Source organism: Anomalospiza imberbis, chromosome 1 (genome assembly GCF_031753505.1).
Source record: "Anomalospiza imberbis isolate Cuckoo-Finch-1a 21T00152 chromosome 1, ASM3175350v1, whole genome shotgun sequence".
NCBI classification, from domain to species: domain Eukaryota; kingdom Metazoa; phylum Chordata; class Aves; order Passeriformes; family Viduidae; genus Anomalospiza; species Anomalospiza imberbis.
This window is the reverse complement of record NC_089681.1, coordinates 67,347,420-67,372,291: the sequence shown is the minus strand read 5'-3', so window position 1 is coordinate 67,372,291 and position 24,872 is coordinate 67,347,420. Positions and strand designations below refer to the sequence as shown.

The 24,872-nt window shown below is 38.8% G+C and overlaps 1 protein-coding gene across 7 annotated transcripts in view; it reads left to right on the top strand.

Annotated features, from left to right (window-relative positions):
• Positions 1–24,872, top strand: part of FHOD3 (formin homology 2 domain containing 3) — a 370,799-nt gene that overhangs the window by 54,221 nt on the left and 291,706 nt on the right. For all 7 annotated transcript variants that reach the window (XM_068195730.1, XM_068195740.1, XM_068195787.1 and 4 more), the window contains one exon: positions 523–587. In XM_068195730.1, the coding sequence (XP_068051831.1) occupies positions 523–587 (65 nt within the window). The remainder of the gene's footprint in view (positions 1–522; positions 588–24,872) is intronic.

Here is a 24,872-nt window from a genome sequence, read left to right as displayed (position 1 = left end):
CATACCTACTTTTGTGCTTTAAAAACCCATTAGGCTACATAAGCAGGCAGATCTGTGAAAGTGTCAACGTCTTGTTTAACCTTGGATTTTCTTCTAATGGTTAATTATACCTAGCATTAAAGTATTTCTGTGAAAATGAAAATGTGCAGTCATCACTTGATACTTCTCTAATACAGTTTTCATTGTGGTGGGCTGTCCTTGGCAAGCATCCAGATGCCTGCCCAGCTGCTCTCTTGCTCCCTGTCCTCAGCAAAAGGGAGGAGAAATAGGGTAAAAGAACTTGTTGTTTGAGATAAATATGGAGAGATCATTTAACCATTGCTATCATAGTCAAAACAGTCTTGATGAGGAAAATTAATTTATTGCAAATTAAAATAGAAGTGGATTATGAGAAACAAAGACAAAATTTCTAGTGTCTTCCCTTTCCTCCCACCCTTTTTTTCGTAGGCTTAACTTGACTTGTTTATTTCTAGTTCCTCTTCTTCCTCACTATACTTTTACATACTTTTCTTCTCTTTTTAGGAGGGGCAAGAAGCACAGCATAATTCTGAGGACCCAGCTCTCTGTGAGAGTCCATGCCTGCATTGGTAAGTTAAGTTCCAAATGTCTGAAAAAGAACAAATAAACAGAATCGATTTCGAAGAAGCAAATCTGGGGAGCATGAAGCAGACTTGGCTGTGTTCCAAACTGACAGTAATGGCCAATAAATTGATTTTATTTTTTTGTTTGATGCATGCTGAAATTAGGTTGTATTAACTACACTACCCTTAAAGCATGTTAAATATCACGGGGAACTATAGCATTTGACAGTGATGTCAGATGGTTGGGTGGTTCTTTGAAGAACCTCAATTATCTATCTTGTCACAGCCTTTGTGTGCACCTGAAAAAGACTGTGTTCTGGATTGGGAATGGGATCTGAAGAATTATTGGCTGACAGCTAACTGCTATATTTAAATAGCATATTAAGTTTATTACTTCACATCTTGCAGATCTTTGCCATGTATTTGTCATTTTCACAGTGTCAGTGTTTTTAAAACCCTGGTTAAAACAATGTTGTCACAAGGAAAAGTCTAATGAAAGTCAAAACGTGTGTGTCAAAAGAGCTTTAAGGTTCCATGAAAGGAGGCTGATGGTCTGGGATGGTGTTAATATGTTCTCCAGCATTCTACAGATCAGAATGTTTGAGTGTCAGTGGCAAAGCTAATGCTCATTTCCTGGTGACAGTATGACAGATTCTATGGGAGGCTGGTTTAAAACAAAAAATAAAAAATCCTCTGTGTCTGTGCCACATTTGTTTTCAGCTTCTCCATAGTAGATTCAACAGTGTAATATGTTTAACTTGTTGGTCTTCCTTCAAGATATCATAACTGAAGCCTTGAAATACAGATATCTTCCTTAAAAGGAAAAGGAGGAAGTCAAAGTTTTGTGCCATTTCTGCAGCGACTTTTGGAGGATTCAAGCTTTAAATACAGCTAAACATTTTCCCCTGCCCCCAGGATATGTTATGAAATGGCATTTCTCAGAATTTCAACTGAGTATAAGCAACCTACAGAATTCCACAAATACCTCTCATTGAGAACAATCTCTAGGCTGCCTTGTGCAGGAACAGTTTCTCCTCTACTACCATTGACTTGAGGAAGAGCAGTAGAGCAAGCATACGTGTTAAGTGTTAGAAAAGGAACAGAGATGATGCAAAGTCTAAACTGATTTTATAAATGTGAGTGAAATTAAGAACATCTTGGAGAAGATTGTTCTTGTTAGGTCTGGAAGTATATTTGGCAAAACAGACCAGTACAGCAAGACAAGATTTGATAAGTTTCCCGGATTGAGGTTTTATAAAAAGAATTTTCATGTATTTTTTTTTTTTCTCCAGAGTGCAGCCATCGAGGAATTGGAGCACATAAGGTTCTGAGCTCCAACGTGTGGTTGCATTGTTGTTATCTGTTTTCATTCAAGCTTACTGTGGGCAATTAGCCATATTACTGTGCATGTATCTTAATTGTTCCTGTATGAGAGTGTAGTCCCTTGTCAGGTGCTGTTGCTCCCTGGTGGCAGTGATGCACACAGAAAGCCAGGCTGCAAAACTTGAGTCCAGATTTCAAACTCCTAGAGAAGAGGTGTGTTTGGATATGGGCTTTTGGCTTGGTTCATTACAGTCAGAAAAGCCAAATGCAAGTTCTGGTTCTAATTTCCATCCCCCCTGCTGAAGTTTAGATTTTTGGGGTAAGTTTTTGTTTCAGCCCCTAGCTTGATGTAATGTAGCTTCTTTTCTTTTTCATTTTTGCTTGTCAAGTTTGTCTTATTTTTTGGTATGGGATAGTTTGAAGGAGTCACGGAACATTGTGTTTCTTACTACTGGCACTGTTTGCAGAGTTGTGCCTGGTAGTCAAACCTGTCACAGAATAAGAGGGTTATTTCACTGTCACAGTGGGTACTAATTGTGTGTGTGTGCACATCAGCTGCCTGTTAACATCTCTTTGGAAATGCAAGCATTAGGTTTAGATGTTAAAAGATATATTACATACTTGGAGTAGAAGCCAGGAGCTAGAGGAATCTGAGATGCTGTTACGTGGAGTAAAATCATTATGCTTTGTGAGTTTTTTTCAGTCTTCACAGTTTCCATGGAAAGCATTGTAGTTAGCAATGTTACTGACTCTGCAAAGTCTCCAACAGGTAGCTAGGGCTGCTTTCTAAGGAGGTGTGGTTTGTTATGTACTGACCTTTCTGCAGAGCCTCCTGTCATCTTTGTATTCAGAGTTTTACTTTGTTCTTAAGAGCTGATAGGTGTAAAGAAATAGCTCTCCTGCCATAAACTCTCCCATTTTGAAGTTGGATCAATATGTTTTTCCTTTTACCTAACTCATTGTACTTTTAAATTGTGGGAAACAACAGAAGTGTTTATGTTCAGATGTCCAGGTAAAGTTTTCTATCATAAGTGGCTTCAAATCTCTGGAGAATTCATTGGGCTTCAGTGTCAGAGGATGTATTGACTACATGTACTACTACTGATATTTTTGAGACCTGGGAAGATTTTGCAAATCCCATGTCAAGTGGGGTAAAGTTTTTGGTTTCAAGCAGAGCAGGGAAGGAATAATACTTAATAACTTTGAGTGCAGAAATTGTGGTATTTTCTACCCTGTTAAATTGGAGTTCCTTTTCAGTACCTTAAATTAATGCATTAATACTTTCTCTTTTTTTTTTTTAACTCTCAATTTGAGTTTTTTTTCTTATGTACATACTAAGGACTTTCAGCATGAAGGAATAAATTTTCTTTCAAATATTACTCTATTCTCCCATTTTGGCTTTATCCTGATTAAATTATCAGGATTAATTAATAGCTAATACTTTTAAGTAGTTTTAATACAAACTTCAATATTTATAATGTTTCTTTATATCAAAAGAACATTGCTGAAACCATTTCTGTTCAGAGAACATAACTAATTGAAAATTATAGATGTAATTTTTGTACTTGTTGATGTCCAAAGACCTTAGTGGAGGAATCATAGAATAGAGGGGGTTGGAAAGAACCTTAAATGTCATCTAGTTCTGACTCCCTGCTGTGGGCAGTGATGCCACCCACTAGAACAGCTTGCTAAGGCCCCATTCCAAGCTGGCCTCCAACACTTCCAGCGTTGGGGCATCTGCAGCTTCTCTGGGCATCCTGTTCCAGTGTCTCACCACTCTCACAGTAAAGAATTTCTTCCTAACTTCTAATTTAAATCTGCCTTCTCTCAGTTAGAAACCATTGCCTTTTGTCCTTTCACTAGCCACCCATATAAAAAGTCGCTCTTCTTTTTTAAAAGACCCCTTTGATTACTGCAAGGCTGCTATAAGGTCTCCTTGAAGCCTTGTCTTCTCCAGGCTGAAGAGTCCTAGTTCTCTCAGCCTTCGCAGGAGAGGTGACCAGGGGGCTGGAGCATCTTTGTGCCCTTCAGACCTGTTCTACCAGGTGCATGTCCTTCCTGTGCTGGGGACCCCAGAGCTGGATGCAGTGCTCCAGTTGGGGTCTCAAAAGTGCAGAATAGATGGGCAGAATTCCCTCACTCACCCTTCTGGCCAGATTTTTGATGCAGCCCAGAACACGATTTGCCTTCTGGGCTCTGAGTGCTCCTTAAATCAGATAGTGTCAACCGTAGGGTTTTTTTCCCACAAGCTTTCAAATTTGACCTTTTATTCAAATCCCATTTATTATGAGTTACTGCCCTTGTGGGAAAAGTCTTTTTAGTGTTTTTGGCAGCCATATGACTTCGTATTTAGTTGTGTCTTAATATTATTTTAGTTTGTATATATTTAACAATTACAAGGCTCAACTGAAGCCTTGATAAAGTCTAATGTAAATGAAAATGTAACTATAGAGAGTGAACACCAACAATGTCAAAAGTTTTAGCCCCTGAAACTAAATCGAAGGTTGTAGTCAGAGCACCATTATGACAGTGAAGTTTTAAAGATCTTTAACAGCTCCACTTTTCTCGCAGAAGGACTTGGTTTAACCATTAGGTCCTTAGTTGGCCAGCTCTGCTTGCGTCTACTGCTTCATTTGTTTTTTCATTGCTTCATAGTTTTTTTCTCAAAATCTGGTGTGATCTCTGAGAGAAAAGGTACCATTTGCTCTTATATATGTGGACACTGTATTTAGCCCAAGAGAGCCCCCGTGTCCTCTTCTAAAATGCTTATTCCTGTGATGTTAAATCACGAGTGTTGCAATCAATGCTGACATTGATGTCTGGACAGGGATCCATGACTTAGAATGATTCTGCCAAAAGAAGTTTGGTATAAGCTTCAGTTGTTAATACAATGTAATACAAGAAGAATGCAAATAACAAAAGTTGATGTGATTCTGAATGAATGTATTGACCTGGGATTACTTAGAGTACTGTGGCTTGGAAGGTCAGCAAATGTTGCAAAGAGCATTTTAAATTTTACTACCTTTTTGTGTCAGTTTATTATTAAAAAATCCCCCAAAACCCCAAGCCAAATAAACAAACAAAATCAACTAAAACACACATCCAGGACCCCCAGTTGGTTATTTAAATGCTTCTGCTCTATAAAATTACATTTTTTGTATGGTTATATCACTCTTCTATATTTGTGCAAAGTTTTCTTTTATCTGCCAATAGATTTCAAATAATTTGCATAGATATTTGTGTATATTGCATTTCATAGCTTGATCCAGTTAGGGCCCTAAACAGACTGCAAGTATATTCTTGCAACAGTCTTGCAAAATGTATAATATAGCTTTGGTATAAGTTGTTATAACCATTTTATAATGCTGTTCTATTGGCTCTTGCATGTGCGTAGATGCAGAGTTACCTCCACAGTGGATTATTCCCAACTCTGGAACACCAGTGCAGCTGTGCTGCACAGCAGCTCTTTCTAGCTCCTGCTATCAGGGCATCTGTGTTAACCAGCAGTGTTAGCACCAATAACCCAGCCTTTCCGCAGAGCTCTTGGGATTATCTTTTTGCTATCCCCTTGCTCTTAATATCGTTTATGAAATGCAGCCAAAAATATTTTCTTGAGCCTTTATTGTTCTGGGATACCTGAGGGAAGCTGTAAGCTGGCTGTAACCAGGGGGCTGGTAGAAGCCAGCTGTTTTTATTTGTCCTCTAATAGCTGAACTATGCACCTAGTCCTTTTTTCTATGTACAGTTTTCCCTTCTGTTTCCCATTTTGTGGACTTGTTGCATGTGTTAGAGCAGATATGATTAGATACTACAACTATTTCTGCATCTATTGAGCCTTCTGGTAGGACTTGTGCCTCAAGCATGTGGAGGGACAAGTTCCTCCCCAGTGGAACCACTGTGCTTTCACAAAGACAAAATCTTGTCTTGAGTCTATAACTTTACCTGGCCCTTTGTGCAGAGAAGTTGAGATACATGGACTGAAAGGGGGAAAAAACGTGGGTTTTCTTGTAAGAGCATTGAAGTGTTGAAAAGTCAGTGCTGTTATGGTTAAGGGAATGTGAAACCATGTTGCATTTCATTCTCTGAGAACGAAGTTAAGTTTGAGCCTACAACTCATGTTTTTGGTACTGTCTCACGTGAGATGCTTCTCCCTGCAAATATCATTACCCCGTTTCATCTTTCTGGAATTTGTGCATTTGTTGAGTGCTGGAGTAGGTTTTTCATGGTCGTGCACAATGTGAAGTTCCTCTACCGCACGCTTTAAAACCTTGCTGCTTTGTTTTTTTAAAATAAATAACTTAATGGATTTTAAAATAAACAGCTTTCTTTTGATAAGGGAGTTTCTGAACACACTAAGAAAAGGAGTCTTACTAAAAAGCTTTCCTAAAGGAAGCTTAATTTTAGGACTATGAACTATGAACATTTGGGCAAGTAGTGATACATTCCAAAGAAAGAGAGGAACTTTGGGTTGTTTGAAGGACATTTTACAGTTTTATGTTCAGTGCTAGGCATTCCTAATAGAAAACATTTTCAGTCTGAGAGAGGGAACATGTGGAGAGCATTAGCAGTTCAGTAAAACGTGCAACCAATTCGGATTTAATTTAAAGGGAACAAAAGAGGTGCCTTGAGAATTTGTCGGAAGCGCTGTGGTTTTGCCTTCTTTGCACTGATGGTAACAGGAGAGAGAGAGAGAGGTGAGTTGAAATTGCTTTATCGAATATCTTCTTAGCATAATTGGGACCAAAAAGACTGTGATTAATGGATTTAATGGTGCTACACAGGGATCTTGCATGCATTATGGATTTGTAATCGTGATACGCTTCCTATGACTCTTTCTGTAACTTGGTAAAAGCCCTGACTTAAATGAAGATAATAAACAACATACTTATTAGATGTAAACTGACATCACACAAATTGAAAAAACCTGAAAAGGAATGCCAGAACTCGGGGGGAGTTTTTTAAGGGCTAGGCTTTTTTTAATATAATAATTTGAGTTCTAGTTAAGGCAGTGCACACAGTACTTACTGGGGCCTGCATCCAGATGTGTTTGAGATATCTGGTTCAGCTCTCTTTGAGTGAAATGTGAAATAGCTGCAAAGGCTGTGATAAAAATACCTTTTTCAGCTTTTAGGATTATTTAAATTTTCTTTCCTGAGAATGTGGAACACAGATGCTCTAAGTAAAATCCCCTGGTTCCCAGATCAGATTACTTCGTGAAAAATCTATCCATATAAATAACTTGTGGTTTTGCTTTAAAAATGTACACCTTTTTAAATTGAAATGTTAGATTCCTGTTGCACTTCTCGTGCAGGTGTTTGGTCAGCCTCTTTTGTGGGCATGAACCATGGTACTTCCCCAAAACCTGTGATTTACCTTCTGTTATCTCACTGAGAAAGCTGTGGGCCAGTCCTGTAGGATCTCAGAAGTTGTTTGAGACAAGGGTACATTTCCAAGATTTTCCCTGCATATTTGGTTTAAATTATGATACTTAAATAGACTTTGTAGCAAGAAGAACCAAGAGGCTTTAGAGTAGGTAATGGCTTCATTAGCAGTGGCCTTTTCATATTGAAATGGCAGATTCTTGCATTAGGTGGCCTTGTTCCAGATTTGAAGGAAATCTGTGGGGCATGCTAGTGGAATGTTTTACTTGTCTTGGGAAGCATTGTTTTAAAATGTGAAAGTTTAGCTGACTCTACTCACAGTGGGAAGTGCTGCAGAAATTGAGTGAAATGTATTTGAATTTGGATATCCTCTTTCTGACTTTTTTTTTTCCTGACAACTTTCCTATTTTTTTTTTTGCCATATGTAAAAATCTGCAAGGGAGATGGAATCTACTTTTGACTCTGATAGTGAGATTTAAAACAAGTCCTATTTCTAAACAAAATAAAAACAACAACATAACTTCCTCAATCATCTTCAGTGGTACTATAAAGGAAACCATCTCCTCATAAAGCCAGGAAGGGAAATTAGTATGATACTTTGCTTCCCACTGCCCAACAGAAGTCAAATTAGACTTGTTTTAGATTTTTTTTCTAAAAGTACTTATAAAGTATCATGTTATTGATAATGGAATTTTTGTAAGTGGATTTTTCCACTGCAATCTAAACATATCTTCTTGAAGATTTAAAAAAATTCTGTACAAAAATTTAAGCAGTTTATATCTGCTTATAATGGACTCCTCTGAAAAAAAAAACTGGTAACAACAGTTATATCTATGTTAGTGAGGTCAGTGCTGTTGATAGCACATCAATAACTATTGGTAGTTTTCATATAGTTTCCCTTTTTGGCTATTTGCACTTCCCACATACATTATAGATATTTGTATTGACAGACAAAGCAGTTCTTCCTCTTATGGTCTGTATTCAGACTGTTGAACTCATTTTGCTGTAGACTGAAGTACAGCATGTTCAAGACCTTAATTGGGGGTAAAAAAGTTCATATGAAATATCTTCAAATAAATTAGCATTACACTTGGAAAAGAACAGAATTATTTGTTTCCTGCCTCCATGTAAACTTGCTGTATACATAAGATATAAACCAAACAAGTGAATTGGATTCAGATTAGTTCTTTTGAAACAATCCTGCACACTCTCATGTTTTAAGCTTTACCCTGCAGAACAGTGAAACAAAATTAAGCACATAAACTATGGAAGCAAAATTTGAAGCAGTTACTTAAAAGCTGTGGGTTTGGAATAGAAAATTGGTATTTCCATGTGATGTTGTTTTCAGCCCAACTTCTGATCTAGCTTTGTTTGTAAGGAAGGCAGAGGGTTGCTGATTTTGCTGAAGTGGAATTAAGCTAAATGCAGTTCCATTCTCTCTGAGGTGTTCTAAGATGCATGACCTGCATATGTAGTGTAGTAAAAGGGAAGAAGGGGTATTAGTTCATAAAACAGTGAATTATACTAATATAGAAAGTAAGCTTCTCTTCTCTTCAATATTAAGCATTGCATATAAGCTTTTGATATGTTTGAACACTGTCAGACTGATTATCTTTAAAAATGGCATAATCAAAATGTGCAAACTCGTGGTCAATGATGCTTCAAGTAAATGCCATTTGCCAACTTTTTGTGAACTTGCTGCAAGTTCAGGTATATGAGTATCATAATTTAGACCAGGGTTGTTTTTTCAGTCCTTATACTAACTGAAATGAAGGTGAAATTTTGTTACCATTTGAAGATCTCACTGTGGAAGATGATATAAAATACATGTGGGTTCATAATGATGTTCAACTGATTTTTTATATGGTTTAATAACTTTTCTTCCCACGATGATATGGAATGATAAATGCACTATCTCATAATTTGGCAGTCAAGAAATAGCTGCTCTCTGTTGTTGGTTTTCATTATGGCATTCAAGTAGTGTGTACTGTTCTTTCCTTGCCTTCAGCTATTCTATTCCTCTTTCATTTATATTTTTTTCATCTTTTTCATGTGCAGCTGCTTTTATTTCTGTAGAAATTAAGATGATTTAATTTGTAAATTGTGTGCTTCTCAATTTATTTCTTTCATGAAAGAAATACTTCAAAAGATTGAGGAGCTTTATTTAAATAAGTGGCAGAGCACCCTGATGTAATATATGTTGTTTTCTCTAAGACTGTCAAGTGAGATACACCAAATCGACCCAGTTTCAAGAATAAAGTGTTTACTATAATGAAAAATATTGTGACAGTACCTCTGGAAGCATTTAGATGAAATTCTTAACTTGGGCTCAGAACATGCCATGGTCACATGTGGTCATGAATGGTAGAAGAAACGCCACTCATTTTCATTATGGTTTTTGTACTTGTATGAGTCTGATGAAATTGAGGAAATCATGATATCTGTCTAGAAAAGGGGAAGAGAGAGATGGCAATATTTAATTTGGAATATTAAGTTATTCAGAAAATTAGCTTTATTTCACAACTTTTCATGTCTTCAAGTGTTTTTTAATATGAGCTGTCCTTTTTGTGGTTATGGGTGTTTTGTTTGGAGTGGAGGGGAGAGTTTGTTTGGTTTTGGTGTGGGTTTTGGTTGGCTGGTTGACTGGTTTTCTTGTGGTTTTTATGTGCAGCATCTGTATTTTAATAATGATAACAGCTTCTTTAAGGCTTTCTTTTCCTGCTTCTGACTCAACAAGGCACATAAAAATTTAGGCTATGAAGAGGTAAAGTTACAACCTCTTTATTTAGAGCCTCATTCTGTGGCTGAGCAGCATGCTGTTGTAAGATGTAGGATGTCATAAGCTATGTCAATTCATATTTAGCAGTTTGAGATAAGTCTGGTATGTATGAAGTTATATATCAGGTTTCTTTTAACCTTTCGGACATGAAATATTTAGCTCTGGTCTTTCTATTAAAACATGAAGAGGAGTATGTTGGTAAACTCTTTGCTTAAAAAAGGCCCTGTTTCTGCAGGTTTGTTTCTCCCTGTGGCTATACAACAGGTTTACACATCAGCTTTAATGGCCAGAATGTCTAAAAACTGGCATATCCAGTTAACTTGTTTCTGTACTGGGGAGTGAAATATAAATGTTGAATGTCTTCCTTACTTCTTCCCATAGTCCTAAATTCAGATTCAATGGACACTTAAAAGCCTATTCAGAATCAAATGCCTGTGGAGACATTTGCTTTTTCCTTGACTTTGTGTGAAATAGAAAAAGCTGAGAGTGTGGAAAGGTTCTAGTCAGGTTGGGCACAGGAGGAGGCCTGGGACTGATCTCACTTGTGCCCGGGGGCTGGGGCTTTCCTCAGCCCTTTCAACAGTAGGGCTTATTCTGCAATGTGTGGGGGCTGCATGAGCTGTTTTGGGCAGGGAGGGTGGTGATGATGCTGGCAGGATGGCAGTCACCTGTGACTGCCTTTCTGCTTCTTGCTGCTCAGAGCATGCATGAGTGGTTTCTTGTAACTGCATCAGAAATACATCAGGAGGCTTCCTTACCTTCCCCCTACCTCCACATGCTGTTATGCTGAAATGCTTGGTGTTGCACTTAGGAAAAGCTTGCTGTAGAAAACGTGGGTATGTTTGCATGAAGGGTCTAGCACCATAAGTAACTAACCAGAAAACCTTTATCAAATCCCTCACAAGAAAGTTCTGCCATGTTATTCTCTTCAACAATAACATATTACATCTTTTTATTTTATATTAATATCTTAAAATTCACAGTACATTAAAAATACTTTGGAACCAGAAAGAGTGGGTGAGCAAATAAAATCTGCCCCTATATCTTTGCTGGAATAGCCAGGTACTGCTGCAGTATTCTCAGGGGTGGTATAACCTGGGAAAAGGGCACTACAAGGATGCTCTGACCAGCTCCTTAAAGCCCTGGGTGTGAGCACATGCTGTGCTTTTGACACAAGGTGAGTACAAGTGATGAATAATAAGCACCTCTCTACCCTAGACAGCACACTCTGGTGCACTCTGGTAGCAGTGAGTCTCCTGGATTTCCACCCTGAGGTCAGTGGTCTGCACACTGCTGTCACCATGGTCTTCCTGTTTTATATTGTGTACTGCTGCTCTTGTGTGTGGTTTTCCCTTCTGTAAGATGCATGTTTCAGGCTGACATTCAGTCATTTGCAGGTCTTTACTAGGACTTTGGGAAGAGTTTTCCTAACCCAATACCTGTGAGATTGAATATTTTTGTTTTAAAGACACTAAAATACATATAATTTGGTACCAACTATCAGGACATAAAGGACCATCTGTGAGTTGGCAGTACCTGCTTGACCAGCTGCCTGTTACCTTGGGGTGATGGGTGCTGTTTCCAGCTGGCCCCTGGGGATGCTTGTTGGGAAGGCAGGAGGTGGGAGCAATTCAAACACAGAAATTCCCAGTTTCTAAATTTCTCAGTAGGAAAAAATAAAACAAAAAGCTAAAGAGAAAAACTGCAGGTGCTATGCAGAAAAAGCATTTTTGCAATTGTATCTGTTTTGTGAAGACTGAGAACCTTTTGTCTTGTCTTACCAAAAAAAACCCAAAAACACACACAAAAAAAAAAAAGATCACCCAGGCCTCAAGAGAACCCTCCAATGCAAAAAACCCTCCAAATATAACAAGGAAACAGTATGGATTTAGTTCTTCCCTCATTTCTTTGAGGTAGGAAAGCTGTAAGACCCTTGCAAGCCTTTTTTTCAGCTGCCAGGTTCTTCAAGTTATCAGGCAGAGTTATTCTTTCTCATATCGCTTGAATTGCTTTTTACTATGTAGGAAAAACCTGTTTCTAGGTGAAAGTTTACTGCTGTACCACTGCCAGGGTTTCTCTTGTTGTCAGCCTCCCAGTGACACCAGGCACGCTGCTTGGCTGCTGCATCAGCCTCTGGGCCTCTGTCATAGGGAGCAGAACCAGCCCAGAGGGCACATCGGAGCATCTCAGTTATGGTCGTGCCCTGAATTGCTCTTGCTGCATTGACCATAAAGGGAACAGATTTGGGAGACAAATTGCCTGGTGGAGAGGTATGCATATGGTCCGTTGCCCATTTCTGGTTTCTGTCTTCAGATAGTCAGTCTTGAATGATCGCAGCATATTATTGAAGTTTGGCTCCTTGCCAAGCTCTGAATATAGTTGCACTAATTTCTTTTCCTTAGCTCCTGTCAGGATCTAATACATAATTTGTGTATGTAAATTTGGAATAACGTGCTGCAATAACTCCTCCAAAGTTTCACTGGAAAGAAAGTAAGGGTAGGATTCAAGGATTCAGGTTATGAGTTACCTCCGTTGGCTCTAAGGCCCATTGTATGGAATCAAATGGCGATAGAGTCTGCTCTGCACATGTAGTGAAAGTTTTGCTAAGACTGAGACAGAAATTATCACCATTGGTGCACAAGACTTTCTGGGCAAACCCTTGCCCCAAAAGGTGGTTTGGTGTGACAGTTGGTCCATTGTACCCTTATGAAAAACCAGTCTTGCACTCAAATGAGATGGTGCTTTTTGATAACTTGTACCAGCCAGTTTCCCAGGGATCAGATGTGCAGGTACATGCCTTCCCAGGAGAAGAGGAAAGTTAAAGAGTTTTACTCTGGTCTTTCTGACATGACTGCACTCAGAGGAAGCAAAGAACTTCCCGTGTTGCAGAGCCTGCCATGTTATGTGTCAAGGTGCTTAAAAAGGGGATTTTTTTTTCATTTGCTGTCTCTCCTATTGCTGCCAAAGAGTAACTTTCTGGCATTGCCTGCTCCTCTTCTGAGCCTGATGCCCTGCAGCTGGCAGTTTCTGGAGGTGGCTGCTGCCTGCCTGTGCCTCCTGCTGACAGATGGGTCGGTGTCAGGCGGTCAGGCAGCCCTGGTGCCGCACACACAGCCCTGCCTTTGAGGGTCAACTCTTCCGTACTTTGGCATTCAGCACCCAGCTGGAAAGATCTTTTCTGTGTTTCCAAAGAATAATAAGGAGGAGAGAGTAATTTTGTGGGCTGTAGCTGTACCTGTCTTTTCCCCACTGAAAAAACAAAGGATCTGTTTTCAGGGCAGCTGAATGTCCTGGGCATCTAAATGAGATACCTTATCAGAGGTAGCTGTGGCACATGTCAGTATTCACCCTTCTTACCGTGTCTTGTTGGTAGTTACTGAAATGGTGACCTACACCTGTCAATTCTGCCTACTTGATATGACAGCCAGCATTACAGATCCAACTATGACCTCTTCAGATCTGTCTGTACTGTTGCTGTTTATGTGCTTCCATATGCATGGCAACATAGCTTTTAATTTTTCTTTTTTTCCTACCTCATTGATAGTACGTGAAATGTATTACAACCTCAGTACTTCTTATCAGGGTTAGCTTGTTTTCTCCGGGAAAAAAAAAACAGTAGCGCAGTTTGGACGAAGAACTCAAATTCCTATCTACCTACCCTTTCTTTTCATGAATACTTTGAGGTTAAGTAACATCAGAATTATGCAGGGAACCTCTTATATTTACTTACGTCAACCTCTCATTTCAGAATAAAAGTAGCTGTTGTGGATGGAGCATTTGCTTGCAGATGTGTGTCATTTTGAGCACCATATCCGATTTGGAAGTTGAGTGTTTTAGTGTTACAAGGAAGTTTCTTGGGTGGTGTAAATTGGTGTAAATCCCTTCAGCATTCACCCCTGCCTTTGTCTGTCCAAAGCAATGGCCTGAACAGCTGGGTCCATCTCTTTCTGTTGGTCGTGTTTTTTCAGTAATCCCGTGGTCCTCATGGGGCAGTGGGAAGTGTTTGTGCAACTGAGAACTTGGCATCTCCGCTGAACCTGAGGCTCCGGAAGCACTGCCTCATGCCTGAAAAAGCAGGCAGCTTGCTTGTGGCTTTCAGGAGTTTTAATCAGCCTGAACAAAACACACACTGGGGACAAGGTGATGTTCATGTTCTGTGGATTTCTCACATGCCCAAGTGAGTGGATTAGTTTTTCCCTTATGAGGTAATTAGGATTATGTTTCTCAGGCTCACTTCTTTGACAGTCTTGGTCAAATATAATGAGCTTAAATTTCTTGGAAAAATGGGTTTTCCTGAGAATGGGTATTTCTTTTCCATTTTGATTCGTAAGACTTTCATTAAAGATGTGTTAGCGAATAACCCAGTTTTCTCCTTCTTCTGTTTATTGTTCCACGTTCTCTTGAGTTTTTTAGCTGTTAGGTACTTTAGCTGCTCTGAACTGCATGAGTAGGAAGGCCATATTGTGCTGCTTATGTTCACAGAAAATGAATGAACACCTCTGGACGGCTGCAAAACAAATGGTGGTTAGAGACACTTGGTACTCTGCTTTCAGCTCTGGAAAATTCCAGCCTGGATTTTTTTTTTAGGTGCCACCTTTCTTTAAGTGTACTTTCTCTCTGATCATCTCCTGAAACTTGAATACTGTTCCCTTTTGCAGCTGAATCACTTGTGCAGTAGGAAAAATTTTAGTGTTTCTTGCCTGGGGACAGCTGTGCAGATAGAAAACAGATAGTCTACAGACAGGATCTGTGGGAGCATTCCTTGCTAGCAAGTGAGGCAAAAGTATAAAAACTTACTCTGTTTTCTAAAGGGAAACCACTTTGTAATCCCTAGGAACCCAGTAGAAAGAATAATACTATATCCATCCCTTGCAATATGGGTTTGCATATTTGGAAAACTAAGCAGGTAATAATGTAGTGGTAAATAACTCCAGTGTCCTCAGGAAGCAGTTATTTGTAGGAAGGTTGTGAATACATGGTCTTGCTCTTGTGCTTTGATGAAATAAAACAGGCTTGCAAGCACATACAGTGTACATGTATAGTGCAAGTAAGTGCAAAACTGACTTATGTTACACTGAATGATCGAAGGAAACTATGAAGGTGATTGTTCTATTTTGTACACGATTATTTTACAGCGGTTAACTAGTTTATTTCCAATGGATAACTTCTGACTGATTTTCATCTTCCCTCTTAAAGTGTGGGCAAGCATGAAGTGATTGATAAATGGACTGTGTAAGAAAATGTCCTTTCCTGGATCAGATCAAAGGTTCATTTAAGCCAGTTCCCCAATCCTGCTTCTCTTTGCAACAGTTAGCTTGAATTGTTGAAGTGAAGAATGTGAAGACGAGTGACAGTGTTTCACCAGAGTGTTCTCCATCCTCTGGCAGTTTTGTGCTTCAGGGTCTCAAAGGTGATATCTTCAAGGTGCTGTCTTATGAAGTTTGTCATCCTCTATAGATTTCCCTTTTGGATTTTTTTTTTTTTTGGTTATTTGATTGGTTGGTTTTGTTGGGCTTTGTTTTGGGTTTTTTTTGGAATTTTTTTGTTTGTTTGTTTGGTTTTTTTGTTTTGTTTTGTTTTTTACTTGTAACTTAAATTTCATTCCCTGTAGCTGTATAGGAGAAGGAGTTGGCTGTTCACCTTCAGCCTTCTGCTAAAAAGCTTGGTAGCTATCTCTCTCAGTTACTCTCCCACACTCTCACCAGATCATCTCTTTAAGGAGTGGAAATCCCCATAAAGGATGGGAAAGGCCTGTAAAGTATTTAGGAATGGTCTGGGTGTCCAGTGCAATAGGCTCCAGTGCAAACTGGACTGTCTTTGCTGTGTTATGCTTCCTTAAAATAATTCAACAGTTATCTGCTGTGACAGAGTTGACTAATGGCAAAACTGGAAGAGCTAGGGCATTATGTATAATGTTTGAGACTCAGGGTCTCACTTGTAATTGCTATTGAAAATGTGAGTACAAAATTTCTTTAAACAGTACTTTAATGATTCTTTTTTCTTTGTGTTCCTTTTAAAATAATTCCAAGGAACATTTTGCTCTGGAAAAGCTAAAAAGCAGCGTTGCTACAGAACTGTATCATCTGAACAGCTTCTGAGTGATAAAATTCAAGGCCATCACTATATGGAGGGTTTGTGTGATATTAAAACCTCACTAAAATACCCACAAAATCCCCAATCAAACAACCCCAAACCAAAAAAATCCACACCAAATATGCACTGCTGTGCATTGAATTTCATCTGTCTCTTCTATTTTATAGTAGGTATTGGGTGTTCCTTTGTCATTTCTTCACAGCTGAAACTCTGACCTCCTTTGTTCATTCTACTCAAATGTTTCTCCCTTTCCATGTAAAGTATTTGTTCGCATTCTTTATGATCGTGGTGATCAGCACAGGGCCTGTTCATCAGATCGGTTCACTAGACCCTGTATTAAAATTCTGTAAGTATGAATGGGATATAATTTTAACTCTGGACTTTCTGAAGAGTTAATGAAGATCTGAACTTGCCCTAATACATCTCTTCTGATGTGAAAATGAATGTGTACCCTGATGCATGTTTAGGTGTATTTAAGGAGCCAGCAGTAACCCTTCTGTTCATTGTTCCATGATGGGCTTGTCTTAACTTGAATGTGATTAATCACCACACATCTGTTTTTCATTCTAATCAAAATGTAACTAATACCTCTTTTTGCTTGCTCATCACTGATTTTTCATGAGTCCAGAACAGACTCAAGAAAAAGGTTTGCTCTGTTTGGCTGAAATTTGAGATAATTTGAGTAAAATTACTTGAATATCACCAGTAAATTTCAATTAATGTTATTTAGTAAGAACAATGAGTATATTTTGACAGAAAACAGGTCTTTGCTTTATGAGCTCATTACCTTATCAGAAATAACACAACTCCTCTGTCACTGTAGATTCCCCTCTACTTATTGAACTGCCAAAGATACAGAGCTTGTAGGGGTGTTTTTCTCTTCTCCCTCATGATGGTACTTTCATAAGGCTTGAATGCAAGAATTTTCTGCAGACATTTGCTGAGGAGGTTTTCCTGTTTGGAAAGGTCCCACAATTCGTTGAGCCAATGATGACTTTTAATTATTAGGGTTCAAGAAGGGTCAGTGTGGTGTCCCAACCACTAATGTCATGCCTTGTGCACACATGGGAAGCAAAATTAAATACAGTAATAGTTTTCTACCTCCTGGTCAGTTTGGTGATTTGGGAGAGCTGGAGAACTCTGTGTGTATTGAGGATTAGGTAAATTCAGGTTGTGGTTTCCAAGGGGGACTTTGCTGCCTCTTACCCCTCTACCACATTTTGCCATCCTCTCAGTCCCACAAGTGCCTCTGTTAGACTGTGCTCCTTGCTGGATCCACCAGAATTTAGTGGGATTCCTGGGAATAATCACGGTCTGTGTCCTGGCACAGGAGGGGGATGGACTACAAACACAGTGCTAAAAGATGTTTTATACATTCCTCAGTTTTAACCAAAGAAGATGATCATCCTTTTGTAATGCAGAGATTACATTTTACATCCTAATGTAGGGATTACATTTTCTATTAAAAAAAAAAAAAATAGAATGTTTTTCAGGCAGGGCTAAATTTCGGAGGATTAAGAAAAAGCACTCTGCATCACCTGTGCAAACTGGGAATGCATTATCCAAACCAGTAAAAATGTTCTGTTGAGGAAACTTGTTCCTTGTCCTTCTTTTTATCTAACATGTTTTAAATCTTCTGATCTTCTTGTACTCCTGTTATTTTCACTCTCTGAACAGATTTTTCCCATTTCAAGCCAGAAACAGTTGCATTAACTTCTGCTGAAGCTCTGGCACATTAGCTTATCTTGAAATCAATCACTTTATTTGTCAAATACTCATAATTTGAAGATCTGTTTTGGTTTGTTTTTCTTCCCTTTCTGCTTTGCAGTGTCTTAGAGTTGTGCACTTCAGTCACTGGTACTTGTTCACCAGCAGGAAATGTGCTGTTGACTTCAGTTTTATTACTTGGTTGCTCAGTCATTGTGAATTCCCATTTGATATGGGTTGAAAATCCTAAAGCTTTGCAGTCTGTTTGCATGTGTAAATCTGACCCACAGTGGCAAAGTATGGGGGTTCTGAGGGCAATTACTGCTGAGCAGGGAGGGCAGCTGATACACCCTGTGTACAGAGGAGATCAGTTTACCATGGAAACTCACAGAATGTCTCTGCAAATCTGCTACGTATATCAGAAATATAAAGCAACTCATGAGGTATAAGCATTGCTTTCCACAAGGAACAAAAGAATCCTCTGCAGCTTTAGTTTTTATGCACAAGGGTGTTTATGGTTGTTAATTTGAAAATTTGTGCATGCGTTCAAAACTGTGCGCTATAAAGAATGCGCTTTGGGAAATCAGTGCTGTTTTGCACTGTTCTGTATTAAAGTTGGTTTACTACATCACATCTAGTAAAAATCACTTTACACAAGTTTTGGTTTTTTTTGTTTTTTTTTTTTGCTAGTCTCCATGAAAAGATTTAAGACTGGCAAGAGCATCCTCTGAGAGCAGTCCTCTGCTATCCCACATTTCATAATCTCCTGTATAAAATTCCTACTTAATATATATGGACATTGCAACAACCACTCGTTTTGCTTTCAGTTGCATCTGTGTTTCCAAGTTCACCCTGTAGATCTGGGAAAAAATTGAATTTCTGCTAGGCCTGCAGCCCAAGATTTAATTACTGCTGATCTGACTTGGCATCCAAAGTTTGGGAACAGATGAGTGTGCTGAATCAGATCTTCAGCCTGTGAAAACTGATTATTTTGTAAGTCAGCTGAGAAGCTGGTACAGCCTGTATGTCATTTCTGTCATGTATAGATGTGAAACACTTATGCTGACCTTTGTTGTTGCTCTGTAGATTTTGGGTTCAAAGCAGCAAGGAGCTTCCAAGGTGGAATCTGAGAGTGGAATAAAATTAAAATAAACACAATTGGAGTAGAGATCAGCAGTCAAAGATTAATTAAGGTCTCATGCTCAAATTTCAGATTGAACATTTCTGTTCAGCTGCAGTTCTCCTTTAGGGATTCTTTAGAATTAGTTTTATGCTGAGTATATTTTCATTCCATTGATTTTAATCAACAGAGTGTTGTATGTGGCATGTGTTCATTGAATATTGACAACTAAGAATCATTGGACAAATGTCTAGAGTGGTGGGAAGGAAGAGATTACAAGTTTGTCCATGAGTCTTGAATTTCTGAATCCAAACAATTTATCTTGAGCAAATTGTGACACGGATTGGTGCTGGATGCTGCTTTGTTGCATACCCTGCAGTTTTCCAAAGGATCAGCTGTGAAGGCAGTTAAATTCACTGAACTTTCTCTGGGATTACAGTAGGTTATTTTGCACCAAAAAGGAAGTTTCAGGATATAGAAATACTGTCGAGGCTACTAAGCTAACTCAAGGGGATAAAACCCGACCAACTCACCCTTCCCTCCCTTCCTGAGGGAATGACGGCTTCTGAGGATGAGGAATGTCTAAGTGGTGTATATATATCTGTTACAGTGGTCTTGGCCACCTTCATATCCAAATGGAACACTTGAATTTCCTCATTGCTTTAGGAAAAAATTATAGTGTTACTGGGGAAGCTTTCAGCTGCTGTGAACAGATACCTGGGTTGAAATGAAGCTGAGTTAATTCAATACTGGCTCACTACTAGACGACAGGTGGGTTGAGCAGAGGTAAAATACTGCTGCAACATACAGAGAATTGCTTAGCAAAGAGATTGAAACAGAGTAAGGTAATTAGGGCAGGAGACAAATGTATTGCACTATGTACGTGGCTAGGGCTAGAATCAACAGCAACCTTCCTGGAGGTCTTTGGCTGTAACACCAAAAGGAAGGAGTATAAAATTGGAAACAAAACATTATTTCTATTATGATTTCTTTTATATGCTTACATGCAAGGTTCTTTCCAAATACTTGAAAAGGATAATCTCTGCTTCAAAGTGTTCATTTTTGACTACAGAAATGTATAAAGTATATGTAGTTTAAATGCCTAATTTCCCATCCAGAAAATACTTAAAACAGTTAAGGTTAAGAGTTAAACTTTCAAAAGTTAGGAACTGTGGAATTACAGTAGACATCAAAGCTTTTATTATGAACTTTCTATCTGTGTATCTTTTTTTGGCCATGCATACTGTAGAAGAAGAAAAGGCTGAATGGGGATAATTACTTACGGAGTTTAGCTTCTGCTACTTCAGACAAATGTGTGCATTAGATGTTGGGTAAGAACGACCTATGCAGCAAACACCATAGGTCGTGGCACACTTCTCACTGTCCTGCAGGCAATTAAAGGGCAGAGTGAAGTACTGACAGATGTAATCACAGCCTAGAAGTGATGGTGGGCAGTGCATTTCCCAGATGTGATTTGTTCCTTAATTAAGCATGGCATAGAAGTCTTAGAGTTGTGTTCAGCTTGCAGAAAGGCTCTTGTCAAATTCTGCTGTGTGGCATCCAGGCTGAGTGCAGGGTTTCTGGGGAGACTTAGGTGAATCTGTGTCGTGAACTTCTTGGCACAGCTGGAACCACCCTAATGGATGGCAGGGGAAGGTTGAGGTTGTCTGTGGGAACTCATATTTTGCCAGTGGTTTTCTCAGTTATTTGCAAGCATCAAAAGTATGTTGACATTGTAAAACCCAGATTTAACTTCAGTTGCTGGAAGGAACTTGTGTTAGAAACCACCAAGTTTTTCTGTTTTGGTCTCTAGATTAGAGGAGAAAAGGAAAAGAGAAAAGGAAAAGGTAGAGGAGAAAAGGAAAAGAGTAAAGTTTCTTTCTTCCATGACTGAACCGTTTTTCCCTTTCTGATCTTTCCTTGATTGCCTCTTTTCCTCCCAGGAGGGAGAGAAGAGGGGACAGAAGGTACACCAGATGGCTCAAGTTTGACTAAAAAAAAATAAACAGTGAAGAGTAGGGGCTTACAAAAACAAGCATTAGGTGATATTAACAAGTGGCAAAGCTTACCCGACTCACTTGTAGCTAACCTACTGATGATGTTCGGGGACAGAAGTGTAATTCACAAGTTGCTAAGGGTGACTGATAAAACAGCTGCTTCTTCCATGAACATGTAGGGCTAGGGAGAAAATTCTCATAAAACAACAATTTAACAAGTGTATTTTAACTTTCTTACATTTCTGTAACTGAAAAGAAGATGGTTGTCACAGTGCACTGTTGAACCCTTCCTCTGTTCTCCTTTATTTTTAAGACAGTAGTTACCAAAAGCTGTAAATTATGCCACTGAGTATAAAGACTGTGCAAGAAAAGCTTTAGCATGAGTGTACACATTTGAGTTTTTTCTGAGTTGATGTCCAAGACCATATCCAACTGTTTGAATATCTTTCCAAAAGGAGGTTATTGCCAAGGATGTCTTGTGGAGGTAAAACATGTGTACCAGTACTTCCAGCAGGCAGTTTATTGCAGGAAAAGTGCCACATCAAAACATAAGTCCCTTGGTTGCCAAGCATTGGATTGTGGACGTCCTTGTTCTGTTTGCAGCTCTAGGTGGCCATTGTATAGGTTATGTGTTATCTCAGAGGTTCAATTCAGGTTAACCTTGTTTATTTTCTTTTCCTTCTCCATTCCCCATCACTTCTCCCCTGTTAGATTCACAATCTACAGGAGTATAGAAATCTGTTTCTTCTTTGTATTGATACACAAAACATTGGCATTCAAAATGCTCTACAATTCAATCAAAATAAATGAATAAATAAATAAATAAATAAATTGTCTCCACTATAGCAAACCAGGCAGGAGTGGAGATACAGTATATTTAAAATATAATTTGTGTGTTTCTTCATGAGCTTTTCTAGACATGGCTATAACATTGGGAAGGTGAGAGGCTTTATTATTACTTGAAATAAAAATGGGTGAAATTGTGTATATGATCCTAGAATTAAATGTAAATGGATAATATTGCTAAGGATTTCGCAATGTAAATTTTATCTAGTTGTATCACTTCAATATTTTTTGTGGCATGATGACTTCATGTATTCGGGTATTAGCTCCTCACTGAATCATTGTATTTCATTGTATCTCTTCACTATTATCTCTTTTCAGGAGATGTACACAGCCATGTGTATTCTATTTTAATTTGAAATGCTGTATAGAGCCTTTCAAAGAACTGGTTTCTGTGGAAATCTTAAATAAGAGGCTGAGACAAATGCAAAATAGTGCATTGTAAACTGATGGTTGCAGGCATTACAAGGACTATTTACTCATCCAAAGCTTGATTTTCACTGTTAAGGCCAGCTTTTTGTGGCTGTCCTGCCAGTTCTGTGTTCTGCAGCCTCCTTTAGGCTGGCTCCTTGCTTCCGCCATGGGCTGAATGGAAAATGTTCTGGAAGAACATTATCATCCCGGGGCTAGGGTGAGTAAAGATTTTTAAAAGAGATGGACTGGAGCTTGAAATAGTGCTGTGACCAGAGTGGCAACCTGTAGGAGGTTGCTCTTGTGTATGACAGGTAGTGTGTGTCTTGCTGTGTGCTGAGCTTCCACTTACTCCTCCTCCTTGGAGTCCATATCTCAGAGGCAGAGTTTGTTACACCACATTACTCAGTGTCCTTCTGGACCACAGAAGGACAGCACAAGTACAAGTACAAGCACAAGTACAGCCAATCTGGCTGGCACACAAGTTTCTGCTGTTGTCTCCAAGCAGCTATGTTTCCCTGCCCATGTTATTTCTGTCTTAGCAGCTTAAAGAAAAACAAATAAAAATTCAATCTCCACAGGACAGGGGATCCCCAAGCTCTATTTATAAAAGCTTGTTATTCAACTTCACATTACTCTGCAGCAGCTGCATAGTGAAGCTGCTATGTTAAACACACTTTGACTACAGTATTATAAATTCAGTTCCTTTGGCTGTAGGATACAAGGGTGTTGAATCATGTTTTGGGGATCAGACAGAAAATACAAAGTCATTGAGGTTGTGTTTTTGTTAATCCACCTTCAGGAAGGATTGTGATATTTAAAAAGAGATTACCTGTTAAAAAGAGAGTCCTGTAGGTGTGTGTACATACACAGTTGTGTGTACATCCATGTTCAGCATTATGAGAAGTACTGTACTCCTGTTTGCAGAAGGGGACAGCAATGAAAGAAGTTAGTAACTGAGGACATCAGTTAAATGTCAGTATTTGAAGGAGAACGGGTCCTTGCCTCCTTTTTTTTTTTTTTTTTTTTTTTTTTTGTCTTTTTTTTTTTTTGTCGTTTTCTAAAATCAGGGGACATTTGAGATTTTTCTCTTGAAATGAGCGGGTTCAGCTCCTTGAGAGGTTCTTCTAAAAGAAAGAGAAAGACAATGACATTACTGTTTGATTTTACTGCTCTGTTTGTATAGGTTGATTATTTTTAAAAGCTTAATGCATATAAATTTAAAAAACACATTTTTTTACTATAAGGGAATCTGATAGCTAAAACTAAGGAATAAGTAACTTCTTTGTTATAAAATCTGCATTGCTACTTATCAACTCATTGTCTTCTGCATCATATTTTATAAAATCTGTTGATTTATTTGTTTCATAACTCTGACAAACTTTATGATAGATCATGAGACCCTTATGCCAGATGAAGATTTATCTTCATTATCTGAAATAGTTGGTTCTTTTCTAAAGAGACCAAAGAGCTTGTTACCCATTCAAAATCAATGAGTTTCTGAATTTGCAGTGGCTATATACTGGTGTCTCACAGCAATGCAACAGTACTGTGAATATTCAATAGGTAAATTCTCTAAAGTTTAGTGGAAGTACTTCTTTTTGTTGATCCATACATCAGACACCCTAATTATCTGCAAATTCTATTACTAAAGTTCAAGAGAGTCCTGTTACAGCTAAACTGCTTTTTCCCTTACTAGCTTTTCAGATTAGTGAAATACATCCTGGATTAGAATGAGCAGAAATAAATAATTAATATTATTTTTTCCTTTTAAATTCTTTTACTATCTTTGAGTTTGGATAGCAAATGTAGGTAATCAGATTTTGTTCCTTGCTGAAGCAGTTAGATGGGTACTAGTGGGCTGATGTGTCTGTCAAAGGAAATCAAGATCTCTGAGTAAATGGAGCCAGGTTAAGATGGAGGAAAATTCAATTAAAGTTGGATGCAGCAGTGGTGTTGTCTTATATTTTCTTTTCTAATACACTTGTTCTTTGTCACCACTCACAAGCCTATGCATAGAACAGCTACCATGAGAGTTAATAGATTGTACAGGTCGTCAGCATACAAAAGGGAATTGTCTTCTTCCCTGGTGTTAGCAGTCCCTGAAACCCACCAGGTACGACTTCTCTCAAAGCTCAAAAGGATATGGAATATCCAATAAGAGAGCTTCTATTAGCAGTTTTAACAAAGAATTGAGTAAAGATAGAACAAGATTTCAAACCCAGCATCAACATCTGTCCCTGCCTTCCTGAGCTGAAGTTAGCATAGCCCTCTGGTGTCCCAGTGCTTCATTTTCAGGAGCAGAGCTCTGCCCAAATTTCAGTTTTGAATGTCATGTTATCCTTTGGGGCAAAGAGACCTTCTAGTGTTGCCAGTGATGGATGAAAACAGACTGCGTGGTGGCTGAGACTGTGGCATGGGCTATTGGGAGTTGTGGGGACAGTCTGCATCCCTAAATCTCCCTCTGTCCTGTAGCTCAGGCCATGTGCAGGAGGTGTGCAGGCTGAAATCTGTCTGTGGGGGTGAAGTGAGGTCAGTAGGTCTGAAAGGCTTTTTTCAAGTAGGAAGCCGGGATGATTCTTGTTTTCTTATGCACAGTAGGGTAGTGACAGGGAAAGGTCCCACTCCTGGTGGGTT